General features: G+C 32.2%; 2 protein-coding genes across 5 annotated transcripts; both read right to left on the reverse strand.

Annotated features, from left to right (window-relative positions):
• Positions 1 to 283: 283 nt before the first annotated feature.
• LOC126687132 (nucleolin 2-like) lies at positions 284 to 7,677 on the reverse strand. 4 transcript variants are annotated; one of them, XM_050381554.2, is made up of 12 exons: positions 5,708 to 7,677; positions 4,587 to 4,676; positions 4,266 to 4,499; positions 3,965 to 4,186; positions 3,749 to 3,857; positions 2,727 to 2,885; positions 1,833 to 1,894; positions 1,665 to 1,747; positions 1,363 to 1,439; positions 1,236 to 1,270; positions 984 to 1,029; positions 284 to 482 (listed from the first exon to the last, which is right to left on the reverse strand). In XM_050381554.2, coding segments are annotated over exons 1-12 (3,000 nt in total). In that variant the 5' UTR covers positions 7,589 to 7,677; the 3' UTR covers positions 284 to 480. The 4 variants fall into 4 exon arrangements, with proteins under 4 accessions (XP_050237511.1, XP_050237495.1, XP_055961544.1 ...); XM_050381538.2 differs by having other exon boundaries at positions 284 to 508; XM_056105569.1 differs by having other exon boundaries at positions 284 to 1,029.
• A 5,557-nt stretch (positions 7,678 to 13,234) lies between these two features.
• Positions 13,235 to 14,682, reverse strand: LOC126687168 (uncharacterized). Its single transcript, XM_050381597.2, has 2 exons — positions 14,544 to 14,682; positions 13,235 to 13,751 (listed from the first exon to the last, which is right to left on the reverse strand). The coding sequence occupies exons 1-2, from the start codon at positions 14,638 to 14,640 to the stop codon at positions 13,342 to 13,344; spliced, it is 507 nt and encodes a 168-aa protein (XP_050237554.1). The 5' UTR covers positions 14,641 to 14,682; the 3' UTR covers positions 13,235 to 13,341.
• Positions 14,683 to 17,895: the final 3,213 nt, after the last annotated feature.

Below are 17,895 nucleotides of genomic sequence, written 5' to 3' on the forward strand. Positions count from 1 at the left end.
CCCAATTAAGCGCGTCTAGCATATTTTTTCACAGTAGCGAAATCGCTATAACTGACTCCATTTAGTTCGCCGCCATAGAACTCAACGGTTACACCTACTTGTTCGACACTATACTTTGACTCTGCTCTTCGAAAAGGAACGTCGGCTCTAACAATTTTATATATATATGTGTGTGTGTGTGTGTGTGTGTGTGTGTGTATACATATAATTTTAGTTCAAATCAGAATAGTAATATCTACCTAAATTCTATAATCGTAGCAACCAAATTTTCAATAAGATCTGATTGATGAAATTTAATGATCAACATATATTTAACACTTAATTCAGCTAATAAATATCTAACAATTAGAATATGCATACAATGGAATCAGTTGCTATGTACAATATTATAAATTTGTCAATAACACATGATACAGGGTGAAGAGAAGGATGCTAGGGTACAAAATTTCTGGTTAATACTCAGAGCACTCAATTCTGCCATTCTGCAATATCAGATAAGCTCGTCAATCTATACACAACAGAGAACAATTAGTGACGGAGAAGCGTAAATAGGAGATTGCATAAATGAAAACGAATCGAAGAAAGCACACTCCAATTACAGCATAAGAGACGAGCCTTAAATACATACCCGTGGTGAATTTTTTTAACCATATTAGAAGAAAAACACTGAAGAGAGTTTTGGGTTTGTTCTTTTAAATGTATGAAGTGTTCAGTAGTGTATGATATTCTAGTGGTTGGCATTTAAAATATAATAAAGGCTCTTAAAGCCTCAATTTATAAGTACTGACGTTATCTCCAACCTCCAGCCAGTACCACACGCTAAATAAAAAAAATAGTGATAAGAAATTTGAAGGTTGAAACTGCACGATGATTTTGTAGAAATGAGTTGTTCTAAATTCTAATCCCAACCAGTGAACTTTCTGGGACATTTGAAGAACCTTGATACTAAGATAAAAGAAAAAGGGACGAAACTGTAGACTTACATCTATAGTAGCCTCTGCCTCTTCCATGGTATCGAGGTTCTTCCCTCTGCCATGAAAATCCATATGTTTCCGTTAAACAAGTCTATCATATAAATAATAGTACTGGCTAATATCAATCAATCCAATCGTAAAGATTGAGAACAAGAGGTTCAGATTAAAGCATGGCGCATGCACAGACCAAAACATTTCACACCACTGCCCCTCAAGAAAATTACTTAAATAAAAACAATTGACAAATTCATCATTGCGTACCTGAAAGCTATGTGCATAATCCATGTATCTATGACCTGATAAGAAGAAACAGCATTCAAATTGAAGTGAATGTAGTGTAAACAACTGTAACATTTCATAGAGCCAAATCGCAGGCTAATAAATTCACCTGCTTCATAATCAGGACCTTGTTGCTGATAATATGAATAAGGCAGTGTGCCAGCCCCTTGAGGAACTTCCCCACGGCTAAGGAGGCCAACAAAAAAATAATAAGAATCCATTTTTGGTAACAAACTAATGTTCCATCTAAATGGTCACTTTATCATTCCAACAGCTTGTGCATATGCTCATGTGCATATAGAGATGGTAAGAAGATGTCTATAAGTATAATGCACGAGAAATGGGTTTCACAAAGTAATAGGACCTCAAATTAAGCAAACTGAAAAAAATTAGAAATCCAAACTAAATTACCTTAGACTTCTTCCAACTGGAAAAGGATTTTCCACTCGCATATGGGTCTGTCTTCTAGGATCTGAATAGCTTAGATCATCTCCCTACATAAAATTTAAACAGAAGTTGATGGCAGGTCAGGGTTATAGGTTATAAAGGTTCATCTAGCAAGCAGCCTGTAGGACTTACCAATGCAGAAAAATAGCGTTTTTGTCCACGTGAAACTGGAAAATATTCCAGATTTGTAGTTCCTGCACATGAGAATGAGAATGAGAAAAGGAGAGAAAACCAAACAGAATGAATTACTTTATCTAGGATTCTATCTTATTAGCCTTTATAGAACAATGCATGGTAGCTAAATAGAATTTTATGAGGACTCCCTGAAATTAGAAAAGAGAGAACAGGTGGAATAACCTTTTTACTTATGGGCACAAGACGGGAGCAAAGGGGGAAAAAGAAGTAAGCGAGTTCATCTATCACTTCTTTTCATCAAGACAGAAAAGGGCATACCTGAACTATGTAGATTAACGTAAATAAATCTTAAGATTACAGCTAACTTTACAAAAATTAATCTTGTTTTATAAACTAAAGATGCTAAGGCGTATTTCTTAACAGCAACAGAATGCTAAGGCGAGCAAATCTATTGGGTTAATTGAGAAGAAATGAGAACATTCGTGACCTTCAGAACAGATACTATTAAGAACTAATCCCTTCTCAAATTTTAACAAAAATCCACAATGCAGCTACAGCACGACTTTTAGGATGAAATTATCAGGATATGAGGCTGTCAGAATATTGAGGTCATAAGAATCATACAATGCATCTCATGTTAAGCAGAAAGAGTAGCTAACAAAAGTGGGGTGCATATCTACTTGCGAAAGGGTTTCTTAAATTTCATAATTCTTAACCCATCACTAGTCAGGTTAGTATTAGCAGTTTGTCAAGGTTTTTGCAGCTGCAGTACCAATTCATGACTAGAAGATACATAAATTCTGCATAATTGCCCATATCCAAGATCACATTTTGTTGCTCTGACCATCAAATAGAACACATGTACAATAAAGTAATCAAAGAAATAATAACCTGTCCCCAATCTTCCTTGCATTTGCTTTTGTAGAGCGCGCTCTGCTAAGAGTTGTTCAAGTTGAGAAGTTCCAGGCGATCTTGAATCATTATTTCTTTGACTGTTTATACGTATCACAGGACTTTCCTTTTTCCTGGGCTCAGTTGGCTTTGCAGGATCTGAAAAATAATGGCAGTCATGGTTCTCGTTATGATAATCAAAAAAGTGAAAAATATAAACTGGCTCATTCTAAGATTCTTTCAGTGCACACACTGAGTAATTGTCTTTCTACTGCCTTCCATTCAAACAAAAATATAATGCACCCACATTAAACATAAAGAAGCAGCTTTCTTCATTAGTTTACTCCTATTGTACTATCTCCAAAAGGTCCATCTCGTAGTTTGATATTGCATTCTCGGAATGAAACAAAACACTAAATAACAAAAGAAACAAAACCATTCGCTAAGAAATTTAATATACCAAATCTCCTTCCATGTAAATATTCTTTAAGAAAGATCTTTTAAAAGCTCTACATTCATCAATTGAACAGCCAATGACAGATGACGAAAAACCAGTAACTAATAATGTGATAAAGATGGACTTGTAAAAGCATTTCATTGTTTTTAATTAGCAAACACATAGACAGAGAGACATAACACTATGGAAAGAAGATAAAAAAAAAAGGGCCCCATTTGTCAAAAGACAACTGCATAGTTAATGATCTGTAATTTTTATGTTTCTCCCTTTTGATAAAATATGACTTGATTACTTGATCTTGAGTCAAGGACGTAACGTAATGTATAAGTCCCATCCAAGATTTCCCAAGGGTCTAAATATTATGAGAGCAACCACTGCAGTTAATACAGAAACCGGGGTGACAGTCCTGACATGCTTAGTCGGACCCTGTATGCTAAAGGAAACTAGTCAAAAGTACTCTTTTGCGCTTACTTCATCTGTTCCTTCAGTAACTTAAGAATATGTTGCAATCAGATATTATTATAATATGAAAATGTGTTTGCACCAAGGGAAAATAGATACTCACAATGGGTTGCCCGCTTCTGTTTGGAAATTTCTTTTGTAGGAGGCTCGGAGATTTTCTTATGGAGTTTTCCCTTAGGTATAGGTTTAGCAAGGGATACCTTCACATTTACCTGATAATCATCACATTTGGTCATCAAAACAATACAATAAATGATAGTCGGTCATTAAAAGAAAAAAAAGCCAGGGGTATAAAGTCATGGTAGGAAAAATATAGAACCTGAGATCCCTCATCAACCAATGTCTCGTGATTGAATGTTTCTATGCAAGTAAGAGCAGCTTCGCGGGTTTCAAAATTAATGAAGGCAAAGTCTTTTCTCTTAGAGGAGTGCAGATTTCGAGAGAGAACAATATTATCAATTTCTCCGAACTTTGTAAAGTAAGTTTTCACTTTTTCCTCATCCCAAGAAGGAGGTAAGTACTCTGCATATACTGATTTCACCTGCAGAGGTACAATTAAGTGTAAAACAAATGCATTATATCCTGGTAGCCATAAAGTTCAGATATCTAAGTAGACAAACCTTCAGCAATTCTTCTTCATCCGGCTCACTTATGGGTTCGGCCCAAGCAACTTTTATATTTTGAAGCTTTCCGAGGTCCTTCTTTTGGAGTTTCTTGTAAGCATTTTGAGCGTCTTTGTAAGTTTCAAATTCTACAAAAGCAAACCCTCGATTTCGTGCAACATTAGAAGGGTTGGCCATCACTGTGACTTTATCTATTTTCTCAATTCCAATCTCTTGCAATAGTTCAGTAACCTGCCAAGAGATAAGTGATAGTACATCATTATGATAATCATTATTCAAAGCTGCAAGAAAGAAATCAATAAAAGTGGAAATCCTTACATCTGTAGTTGCCCACTTCTTGTCAATGTTGCCAAGAAAAATGGTGTCATTGCCCTCAACAGGTGCTGTAGAACACTGTTTTCCACAAATCTATCATTCAAATGAGAGTGAGATGGAAGAAGATTAGCCCTTTGACATATCACACAGAATCCTAAGAACCTTTAAGTATATAAGATCATACAGGACTAGAGAAGGAATCTGGGTAAAGATCGAAGTGCAAACATCAGGCAAACAATACATCTTTAATAGTCATGACTCATGATTACAAATATCACATAATCTTGATAGATTCAGAACTTGTTTTAAAAGGGAATGACAGCTAATATGAAAAAAATCCTTTCAGTTTCATATTTCCATGCAAAAGAAAATCCAATTACTATCGAAAAAAGTTAAGAGACTAAAAAGTTGGATTAAATATTTGTAACAGCATTGCAGTCATTTTGCACGAAAAATTATCGACAAAATAAAATTGGAGGAGAAAAGCCAATAGAGCTACTATATGTGACTTTGTAATTTTCCCGACAAAGAAGGTGGAGAACAGAATTAGCCCGAATTAGCCTATCATCACGCCATGACATTTTTAGAAGATCCTACTTTACTGTGTCGGATGGGGGAAAACAACATAAACTATAATTATGAATTATATGCAGCATTTTATTTTATGTTATGGTCTTAATCCTGTTAGTGTTGATCCCTCACTAGTATTATCAGTTAAGAAAATATAAAAGGGATTGCTATTAGCAGAGCGGAGATGGTAGAGTAAGGATGCTACATTTGAAACCACAAATCTGCTGTTAGACATCCAATTGGCAAGCAAAAATTCACTCTTTTGAAGTTTAAAATGATGTTAAGCAGTTGAGCTTCTGGATTCGTATTTTAGCATAATTCTTCAAAATTCAAATTCCAGTACTTCGAGTAATATGTAACAATTCAGTCCCTACATATGATCAGACTAAATTTTACGTCCTATCAGGACATAAAAACATTAAACAATCGCCCACATTGTGTTGGGGAGTTTGGCTTCTGATAAGTTCAAAATTTATTTACTAACATTAAATAGATCAAAATTTCATACACATAACAAAAAATGAAAATAAATGACCACAAACAAAAGTGCTTACCTCAACTTTTGCATATTTCTCCAGTGCCTTCTTTGCATCAACAGCTGAAGCATATTTCACAAATGCATAGCCTTTATTCTTCCCTGTCTTGCTATTAAAAACCACCCTCAATTCTACAATCTCACCAACTTCCTCAAAAACATTCCTGACATCCTCTTCCTTAGCATCAGTGTGCAAACCCCCAATAAAAATCTCTGTCCTTCTCCTCCTCCTCCGTTCCAAAGCTTCCAGTTCTCCACTCAATGGTATCTTCCCTTTGCCCGCATCACCATACCCCTTTCCGTCTTCTCCATATCCAGTACTCGAGCCCACAGCTTGTGCCACACCCGTGTCATGTCTATCCCCGACTAAGTCTGCATTTATCGCTTCTATGGCCATTTCTGTAGAAGAATCGTTCTCTAGAGCTACACCATCATCCTTTGTATCCCCAACTAAATCCACATTAATCATTCCAATGGGAATTTCTGTGCAAGAATCAGAATTTTGACCGATATCACAGTTGTTTTTATTCTCAACTAACTCGGCATTTGCCACTTCCATAGATAATTCAGTAGTAGAATTTGTCACATGAACTTCAGCCTCATTACTGCTATCCCCAACTAACTCCGTATTCACAACTTCCACAGACACTGCAGTAACAAAATCAGACTCCTGAACTATACCATCATTATTACTACCTCTATCCTTAACTAAATCCGCATTCACCTCTTCCATTAGCACTTCAGCAAGAGAATCAGACTTTTCAGCTATATTCTCATTTTCTCTGTTTCTAAGTAACTCCGAGCTCACTACTTCCCCGGGCATCTCAACAAGAAAATCAGCCTCTCGAACAGCATTGTCCATATGTGCTCCTCCAACTAATTCTGAGTTCAGAGTTTCCATGGGCATTGCAGTAGTAAAATCAGACTTCTGAACTATATCATCATTACTATTACCTATATCCCTAACTAAGTCTGCATTAACCGCTTCCATTAGCACTTCAGCTGGAGAATCAGATTTTTCAGCTATATTCTCATTTTCTCTAATTCTTAGTAATTCCGAGTTTGCTACTTCCTCGGGCATCTCAACAGAAAAATCAGCCTCTTGAACAGCATTGTCCATATGCGCTCCCCTAACTAATTCTGAGTTCACAGTTTCCACGGGCATTGCTGTAGCAAAATCCGAATTTTGAACTACAAGCTCATTCTTTAGTGCATCAACTACTCCATTTCCCTCTTCACCCATTGTTATCAAATCATCAACCTCCATATTAACAACTTCTTCAACCGACAATGGCAAACCTTTATCCTCCTCCATCCCTTCACTATTTAATTTATCATCCTCATCGTCGTCGTTGTTGTCATCGGAAACGTCTTCTTCTTTATTATTTAACTCTTTAATCGGACTCGAAGAAGAACCAGAAGCAGCAGCAGCAGCCAATTCTTTAATCATGGATTTAGGCACTCTTTTTTTAACTACTTTCTTCACAACCGTCACTATTACCTTCTTCACCGTCTTCTTCTTCTTCGGCGTCGTTGATTCTTTCTCCTCAATTCCGCCTGAAATTTCTGGACTCGCATTAATATTATTATCTAGGGTTTCGTTTCCCGCGCAATTGATTCTCTGAGTTTCTTTCTCTTCTCCACCGTTGTTTGCCGCAGTTTCTGCACTGAAAGTAACCGGCGTCGTTTCGGTGAAAATTGGAGCTGAAAGAGAAGGAGACGGTGAAACGTTAACATTGGGAGCTGGTTGCGGTGTCGTTTTAGGGACGACATGTTTTGGAGATTTAGTAGTGGCGGAGGAAGGGCTGGGTTCAGGAGATGTGAGCTTGGCGGTGGCTCTAGTGACGCGTCGCGGTCGGGCACCTGATGCTGCCGGTGGCGGTTGCTTCTTTGGAGCCATTTTTTCGGACAGTATTTTAATTAATGACTGGAATTGATGTAGTTGCCGTTCTAGGGAGGGGCTCGGGACGGGTATGGTGGCGGGTTTTTACAATACCTGACCCATATTTGTAGGATTTCTTTTGGAATAATTACTTAGGTTAGATTAATTTTTAGGCCAAATGTTGTAAAAAGGTCAAACCTTTCACAAAAAATTTACAAAAATCCTGACTTTTCAATTTTTTCGATTTTGGCCAAAAACTGATTATTTGGTTTCACAAAAGTCCTGACTTTTTAATTTTGTCGATTTTGGCCAAAAATGGATTATTTGGTTTCACAAAAGTCATGACCTTTCAATATTTGGCATGCCACATAGGCGCCACATAGACGTCACATAGACAAATTGAAATCAAATTGAGAGTTGGCCACAATTGAAACCAAATAATTTGTTTTTGACCAAAATCGACAAAATTGAAACGTCAGGACTTTTCTGAAACTTTTATAAAAGGTTTGTTTTTACAACATTTGGCCTAATTTTTATTGAACAAAGGAGCACTTTCACTCCGAACTTGCGTCAAAGTATCAAAAAGATCCAAAGCTGAAAAATCGGATCATTTATAATCTGAATTTGTCTAAACCGGCCCAAAAAGACCCCTTAGTTGACGTGGCGCTTTAATAGGATAGTGAGACTTATATCAATTAGGCCAAGTGTTTTAAAAAGGCCAAACCTTTTATAAAAGTTTCACAAAAGTCCTGACCTTTCAATTTTATCGATTTTGGCCAAAAATAAATTATTTGGTTTCAATTATGGCCAACTCTCAATTTGATTTCAATTTGTCTATGTGGCGTCTATGTGGCGTCTATGTGACGCCTATGTGACATGCCAAATATTAAAAGGTCAGGACTTTTGTGAAACCAAATAATTCATTTTTGGCCAAAATCGACAAAATTGAAAGGTCAGGACTTTTGTGAAACCAAATAATCAGTTTTTGGCCAAAAATCGACAAAATTGAAAGGTTAGAACTTTTGTGAAAATTTTGTGAAAGGTTTGGTCTTTTTACAAAATTTGACCTATCAATTATATTTTACACTAATTAATCTCTAATTAATTATAATCAACACTAATTAATTATACTTAATCACTGATTAATTATAGTCTAACACTAATTAAATAAGGGACTTTTTTGAACTTATACATAAACAGTAATTTTTTTTTTATTTTTTTTAGAGCAATTGCTCCTCATTTTTCCGAGGAGCAGCAGCTCCTCTTGTTTTCCGACGAGGAGCAGAGAGAGGAGCTATGCTCCTTATCTGAAGAGCAAAGGCTTCTCGTTAAAACGAGGAGCTCTGCTCCTCATCTTTGGAAAAGAAGCTCCTCGGAAAAACGAGGATGAGTTCCTCCTCGTCGAAAAACAAATTTAAAAAAATATGCATTTAAAAAAAAAATGCAAAAAATACTATAAAGTCTCTATATTTTTAAATAGGTTTAATGGTAAAAAAAACCCAAACCTTTCCGACTTATTGCAATTTTATCCAACCTTTTAATTTTTGCAATCATATCCAAATTACATTATTTTGTTGCAATAATATCCAAATTGCACTTTTTATGTGATTTTTTTTGAGTTTTTGGCATTTCCTGGGACTTTTACTATATTATTATACATCAAAAAATAATAATATCTTAGTTGAAAACAACATGTTTAGCCATCAATTTGACTATTATTGCTATAAAAAAATGTCATTTGGATATCATTGCAACAAAAAAATGTAATTTGGATATTATTACAAAAATTAAAAAGTTTGGATATAATTGCAACAAGTCGTAAAGGTTTGGATTTTTGTTACCATTGGGCCTTTTAAATATTATTAATAAAATTAAATTAAATTTTAAAATTAAATTATTAATTTAAAAGTTTTATATGCTTATTTAAAAAAAATTAAAATTTTAAGCACCATTTTAAATTTTTTTTGTTAAAAACCACTTTAAAAGAAAACTACTATTTAAAACCGAAGAGTGTGGACAGATGTTATTTTGAGCTGAAATACGCAAATTCAGGGTATAAATGATCCTATTTTTCAACTTTGGATTTCTTTATACTTTGACACAAGTTTAGGGGTGAAAGTGATCCTTCGTTCAACTTTTATTTTATATATACAAATATGGCTTTTCTCGTTGCTATTTTATTCATACAATATTTATTTTACCATTAAATGAAAATCCTTTAATGATTATAAATGAATAAAGGGCTTTTTACATAGTTACGCCTTTTAGTGGAGTGCCATGCATTCATACGCTTTGACTTAAATATTAACATCTTTACTCTTTTTATACTGTTAACTCTGCAGATATACGCTTTTTATATTAATCCAACTCATTCCATAAAATGCATGCAGTCTTTTCTCTTATAATGCATTCAAAACACGTCACTATCATATTAAGGTATTAAAAAAAGTTATCATAATTCTCATTAGTGATGTGTTTTTTATAATTAATAAATTTATTTACATTTACAAAACATTTGTCATATCTTATTTTTTTAACTTTTTTTACATGTGAACACTTATCTTATATATATTAAAACAATTATTATTTTATATTATTAACTTTTGTCTATTTAATATTTTATTATTATTTTATCAAATTATCATGCATTGATATTTTTTTATCTAATTTTACACTTGTCATTAAATATGATCTCTTTTATTTTTTATTATTTTTTATTAAATATTTTTTATCAAATAAAAAAATTTAAATAGTAATATTTTCAAAATATGTACTACTCATTTACATTATACATATATGCAACGATTTTGAAAGGAATACATTGACATGAATATTTATCTTTTAATTTCTTGCTCTTTAGTAATTTTTCATTTGTTTATGTCGTTTTTTATAAATCATTGTAGTCATATTTTCGTCTATGTTTCACATAAGAAAAGACCTAATCATGAGCATCATTTTAAAGTTAGAGTACAAAATGTTTTTATATCCCTTTATGTCTTTAAAAAAAATTATATTATATTATAACTGAAGATATAAATTTTACAGATTGTTGTAGTTAAGAGTGTTAAGAATTCATGTTAATATTAGACTGGGACAATTTTATCTGGCATTGCATTTTTTTATATGAATAGAAGTGCATTATATGATAATAATTAAGAGAAAAGTGTATGAGTTCAAAAGTGCCTTTCAACCAATATTATGTAGTTATTTATCTCATTTTATTTTTTATTCAGGTACAGAAAAATTATAAGGATCATTTGTCATTTTAAATGAATATATAAAGTTAGTTGGTAATAGCAACCAAATAAAATAGAGTCAAAAATATCTCATATAATGATCAATCATCGAGCAACAAAAGAGCAACTAACGAGCTACAAAAGAGCAACCAACGAGCTATAAAAGAGCAACAAACTAGCAACCAATGAAAAGGGATAATAAAAATAGATAAATTATTCAAGAATTACAAGGATCCGCTATATTTGTAATTCCTTCAGCAAGTTCATTAGAGAACTCGTCTGCTATTAATTGTGATGTAAATATATAAAAATATTTAAATTAAAAAAAAAATCAGCAATAATTAATTAACTTATAAAAGTTTATAATTAAGATTTGAGTTTTTTTAATATTTTTTTACTTTAAAGCTCAAATATACAAAAAAGCTATAAAAAAAAGTAAAATTCCAATATAGGGAGTCAACAATATGAATAAAAATTGCAAAGCTTTTTGAAAATGAATAGAAGAAGATCATGGTAAGGGTATAATAGCAAAAACGTAATTAACAGTGCTTATATTTTTGTTGTGCCTATACTTTCTTGCTTGATAAATTCAAAATTAAAAAGTGTAGCAAGCAACAAGAAGCAAAACCGACAAAACCGCTAGTTAAATCTGAATTATTATCTTTTTATAAGAGATTACATTCAAACTCTTAATAAACAAATAAAATTGTGAATTGTATTTTTATTTTTTATTATAATAAAAGAAAAGAGAAGAAGAAACAATTGACATAGTCAAGAGATAAGAAAATGGGAAAGAACATGACACAAAACTGGTAACATGGAAAAAGGAGTAAAAATGAAAAGAGAAAGATAAAAAAAGCGCACGCTTGACAAATGGAACTTTAATAGAGTGTTATTGTAATAATTTGAAAAAAGAGGGTACACCATGTTATTTCCTCATGAATAAACTATAATAATGTATTGTATTACTAAGGCTTAAATGCAAATCCATACACCAACTTTGACCCAATTTGCAATTACAACATAAACTTTTAAAGTTGGCAATGTCGGTAACGAACTTTACAACTTTGACAAATCGATACACCGATTATTTTCCGGGACAATTTTGCTGAGTTGGAAGCCGGAACGAACACGTCTGCTGCCACGTCTTCTGCCACGTTTGATGCGCACCGTTTGTGCCTTTGAAGCTGTATTAAAACGGTGCGCATCAAACGTGGCAGAAGACGTGGCAGCAGACGTGTTCGTTCCGGCTTCCAACTCAGCAAAATTGTCCCGGAAAATAATCGGTGTATCGATTTGCCAAAGTTGTAAAGTTCGTTACCGACATTGCCAACTTTAAAAGTTTATGTTGTAATTGCAAATTGGGTCAAAGTTGGTGTATGGATTTGCATTTAACCCTATTACTAAAAAGTTAGTTTTGTTTAAGTTTTTAAAAGGTACAAAAAAAACCTCCTAGTTTTCACAAAAGTACATATCAGCTTTTTTATTTTTTTAGATCAATTAAACCCTTTTTATTTTCAAATAGAATAAATAACCTCCTTCGTTCAACACCATTAGAAACACTTGTTAGTGGTTGACATGTCTCTCGTAATCATATAGAAAAAAATTCAAAAATAGTTTTTATATTTAAAATATTTATCAAAAATTTGAGGGGGTAAGTGTCCAAAAATGTAAGTTAAAATGGTTTATTTGTTCAATTTTTAAACAACGAGGGTTTAATTGTTCAATTTTAAAAGCACGAGGGCTTAATTGTGCCCAAAAAAAATAAAAGGGCTGATATGTACTTTTAAGAAAAATTCGAGGGTACCTTTTATCTTTTTTATTATTAATTTAATTATTAACATGTCACATTTGGAGACACTTACTATTATGGTTGTGTAATCGGTTAATCCGGTCACTGGACCGAATAACCCGAACACGAAAGTTTTTGTGAAAATCCAAAATCAAACCAGATCGAGCTTTAAATTCAAATTGAACCGAACTTCGGTTCAGTTAAAAACCTGATTTTTTATTTTTATTTTTATCTTAATATTAATTCAAATATAAAATAATAAGTGTCTAATAAATATTTTATATATATTTATTAGCATATATATGTTGTATGAAATTTATTATTATATATCAATTATGATAAAAGAATAAAAATTAAAAAATCAAAAAATATAAATCTATATAAATTTAAATTATTTGTTTAGTTTATTATTTGATTGTTCGGTTTTTTGGGTTTTGAAAATATTCAAACCGAATCAAAAATCATTAAATATCAAATTTTTACCTAATTATAAACCGAACCAAATCATATTCACCAAATAATCGAACAGTAATTACAATTTCGGTTCATTTGTTTTTATAGTTCGGTTTGGTTAAATTTTTGCACATCCCTAATTGCTTTTAGCCTTTTACAATCAAATAGATAGATACTAATTAGTGTTATCAACTAAAATTCACAATTAAATCAATTTCCACAAACTATACGGACATGTTGAGTAGAGCCACATACAATTTTTAGAACATTTAAACATACAAATTCAACAATCAACATGCACGAGCACAGCAGCAATAATTGTAAACAAATGCTCCAAAAGCCATGGCCAACACAACCGCCGCAACCTGCCGAGCCAAGTTTCTATTTAGTTTGGCTAAGTAATTTGAACTACTCTCTTGGCCGACAAGGTAAAGTGATGGCAAAGATGCATTATTGAAACTACCATCTCCATTGCTGCTGCCTAACTTTTTTGATGTTGATGATGAGATTTTCTTCGGCAGTGATACCGTAAGAATTCCTCTTTTGCTGAATTTTGCGCGAATTTCAGTTGCTTCACATTGTTTTGATATTTTTAATTTTTTTAGGAACCGTTTTCGAATGTTATTGTTCACTGGATATTCTCCGGTTATTGATAGAACGTCGCCTTTTAATTGAACCCTCAGATGTTCTTTTTTAAAATCTACATTTATAAAATAAAATGTTAGATAAAAATATTAAGAGTTCATCAGAATCAGGTTAACAGATAAGAATTGAATGAAAATAAAATATAATGCTCAATTTCATACTATTTGGTTAAATAAAAAAGGAGAATGAGAATCAAATAAAAATAAAAGTAAAGTTAATTAATGGAAGAAAATAAAAATGAGTTATTTCAGTTAATTATGAAAATTTATGTTTAATTTCATTTATGTGTATTCTTATATTTTCTCCGTCCTAAATTGATATACAATTTAAGACAAGTACAAGTATTACGAAATAGTTTACATAGACACTGTGAGTTAATTTATAAAAACACTTTATAAAAGCACATGTATTATTATGTAGTAGCAATTTTGTATCTTCTAGTATATTTGTTTTATTTTTAGTACATCGTACTATAATTAATAAAGAATATTCATGACAATCAATCATTTAAATAATAAACAATTATCTATAATTTAGAACTATATATAAAAATAAAAATAATGTCTATCAATTTGGAGTAGAGGGAGTATAATGAATTTTTAGCTAAATAAGAAAATGAGTAATGTTTTTATTTATCTCGCTTTCATAATTAATTGACGAGATGATTCCATATTATTATTTTAAATTATTTTACAAAAATTCTTATTTAAATCCGGAACACAAAAGACATACATTAAAAAAAATATCTTTTAAAAAATTTATTTTTAAACATTTAATTGATTAAGTTTATATATTTCTTATAGACCGGGTCTAGAATTTTTATATAAGATAAAAATAAAAATGCTACCTTGAACATGAACCTCAAGTAAGTCACATCCTTCCTCTCTTTGCCACTTGCAATATGGTTCAAAATCTTCATAAGCTATTTCATCTATTGTTTCCATTGGAGATAGAACTTCTTTTTTTTTTTTTTATGTTATTTGGGGTCATATGTCCCTACATCTCTTTTATATGCATATCATCGGACAAGAACATGAGGCAAAATGGCATTCAAAGAGGTTTCTTTTGGGTTTCCTCTTCTGAAAGAATCATTCTTTTTTTATTGTCTAAGTAAAGTCGGAGTTACTTTGATTTCTATGTCATGAGGTATTTCTATTGGTATGCATCTCTTCCTTTTTTCCACATTTGCCTTTACAACTTTCTCCTTCTCTTGAGTCGTTGTTAAAGTAGCGACCGAACAAAAAAATAGAATCGAGAAAGAAAAATAATGTCGGGTGTTTGAAAATAAAACGTAATGATATGATAAAAGAAAAAATGATACGGAAAACGTCAAAACACAATAAAAAATAATCAATGACCGGTGGTTGCAAGAACACCGTCTGCACTTTGGTAGCGCCTTTGGATTAAAATCTTCTCATCATAAGGCAGTGTATATCTGATCAAACCGAACATGTTACAATCGAAAGATACTTATGAGAATTAGACTACATCAAATTAAAAAATAGTAACTGAAAAAGAATATTGAAAAGGTTTGCGCTTTTTTAAAAGTAAAAATTTGTTACAATTAAAATGTACTAATTAGAATTGATGCTTTTAAAAGGTTGTACAATAAATTAATAAAAAAAGGTATTTTTATTTATTGTGATATTTGCAAATAAAAGAATGTAGGCCTTAAATTGATTAGAATTGATGCTTTTAGTAATTATACCTTAAATTTATTGATTGTGATATTTTCAAATAAAAGAATGTAGGCCTCAATTGGTTGGAACAGATACACTAAGAAAGTATAACTTATTGAGAAATAGCATATAATAATTTTTTGGTTCATTTATAGGATATTACTTTATGAAAAATTGAGGGTCCAGCTTTTTTTTTTTTACTAAACAAAATGACGTTCCTACAAAAATGTGGATAAATTTTATTTTTCTATTTAAATGACCATTAAATATAATTTTATCTCACAATTTAATTATTTGAAATCATTAATAAAAAAATTATATCTTTAAGACTTAATTAATTGAAAATAAAATATAACTTCTTGAAAGGTTGATAAGTAAATTAAAGGGTTAATATCATAAAAATTCACCAACTTTACACGTTTTCTCATTTTAATCACGTAGTTTAAATTTTTTTCATTTTCATGCATTACACCAATGAATGAGTGTCACCTTAACACCATGCATGAATTTAAGAAAAAGTGATAGTTTATATATGAAAATGAGAAAATTTAAACTACGTGATTAAAATGAAAAAACGTGTAAGGTTCGTGATTTTTTTTTACATTAACCCTAAATTAAATAAAGTAATTAATTATTTTTAGCATGCTGATAAGAGTAGAATACTCCTAGTATTTAGATAGTTTTCGCATCGCTTTATTGTGTTTTAACATGTGTTTTTAGGTGTTTCGATATCTTATTACGTGTGTTGGCGTTTCAGGTGATTTGTAGTGTTTGCGGAACTATTTGGGCTAAAAAGAGTGAAGAATTAAAGAAATATCAAAGTCGGAAGCTAAAGCAAAGAGTTAAAGAGAAATCAAGTCTTTAAAGCATGTCTTGGAAGAGAAGTTCATGAGAAAAAGAGAAGCTGAGAAGCAAAAGAGACATGTGTAATTTAACACATGTCTCGACCAAGACATGAGCTTCTCGACCAAGACATGAAGGACCATTTTGCACGAAGGTTTATTATTGGAGCTTCTCGATCGAGAAGCTCAACTTAAATGGAGCTTCTCGATCGAGGAGCTCAACTTAAATGAGCTTCTCGATCAAGACATGGGAAAAAGCTGAAGACGAAATCTGTTTTGAAAAAAGAGCTTTAAGTGGCCCACTTCCTCTTTTAGCCCAACACCTCTTGTACTAGGATGTTTTTATTTCCCTTTTTATCCAGACTATATAAGACACATTATTTTTTAGGTCAAGAAGAATTCACTTTTGTAGACAACAATTTTGAATCAATCAATTTCATTCCTTTTGCTCTCTACTTTTAGAATAGGATCTTCATAGTTCTTGGTGTTCTTCATTTAATTTCCAGATTTTATAGTTTGAGTTTCATCTCCATTAATGCAAGCTTTTGAGTTTCTATCTTCATTATCTTGTTCATGTTATTGATTTCTTCCTCACTTAAGGTATTTACTTTAATCCTTATTATGTTGATTAATTGTTGTTTAGTAGTTAATGTTAGGTTAGTTATGAGTAGCTAAACCCCTAGTCTAGGGGTTGTTTATGATTTCTATATATGATTGCTAGATGATTGGTTAGGGTTGTATGGGTTAGGGTTTTGTTGTGTTTAATGATCTTAATGCTTAGATTAAGTTAGCTTCTTAATTTATGATTTGTGTTTGATTAGTGAGGGCGAGAGTTAAGCTAATCAAATAGACCTAGTTGAGCACAAGCTTAAGATCTAGATGCACGAGAGTGATTTGGGGATTTAGCGGTTGTTTGAGTTTGCGGATTAATCGGATTGATTGTTGTAGTCGACATCCAATTGCGCGAGAGTGAGTTGGATTTCGACTCATTAATCAATTGTCGGTTCTTCAACTTCCGGCTCGAGAGAGCGGATTTAGATACCTTAGAATGGCTCGACCCGAACCAATACCCGTATACCCGACCTATTACCTAGGAATCTCGTTGGCATGATTAGCAACCCTTAGGCGCTTTTAATTATTGTTTTTAATCCTTTAATCAATTAGTTGTTTAATTCTTAATTGCTTCTTAGTCTAATTAGTGATTGCTTAAATTTAGTTCCGTTGTTAGTAATCAAAAAATCCAATTACTCGTTGCTTTCCGAATTGAAAATCAAAGTCAATTTCATTCACTTTAAACCTCTTGTCTCCGTGGGATCGACATCCGACTTCCGGATTACTACAAGTTGGGTTTATTCTCAACACATGCATATTGATTAACTTATTAATAAGTATATAATTTTTAACCGAGTTATGCCGTAATCAGGGGTGGACTATCTAGGGGTGTAAACGGGCCGAGCCGAGCCCGAGTTAGGCCAAGTTCGAGCTCGAACTCGAGTGTGTTTTACAGGCTCGAGCTCGAACGGGCTTAAATTTTGAAGCTCGAGCTCGAACAACATTCGAGCTACTCGAGCTCGAGCTCGAACTCGAGTTGAATTTAATAAAAAAAATTTAAAAAATCAAATTTGATATATTTCAATTATTTTTCACTATATTTTATGAAATTTAACCATTTTATGAT

The sequence above is a fragment of the Mercurialis annua genome, linkage group LG1-X, assembly GCF_937616625.2.
Source record: "Mercurialis annua linkage group LG1-X, ddMerAnnu1.2, whole genome shotgun sequence".
NCBI classification, from domain to species: Eukaryota; Viridiplantae; Streptophyta; class Magnoliopsida; order Malpighiales; family Euphorbiaceae; genus Mercurialis; species Mercurialis annua.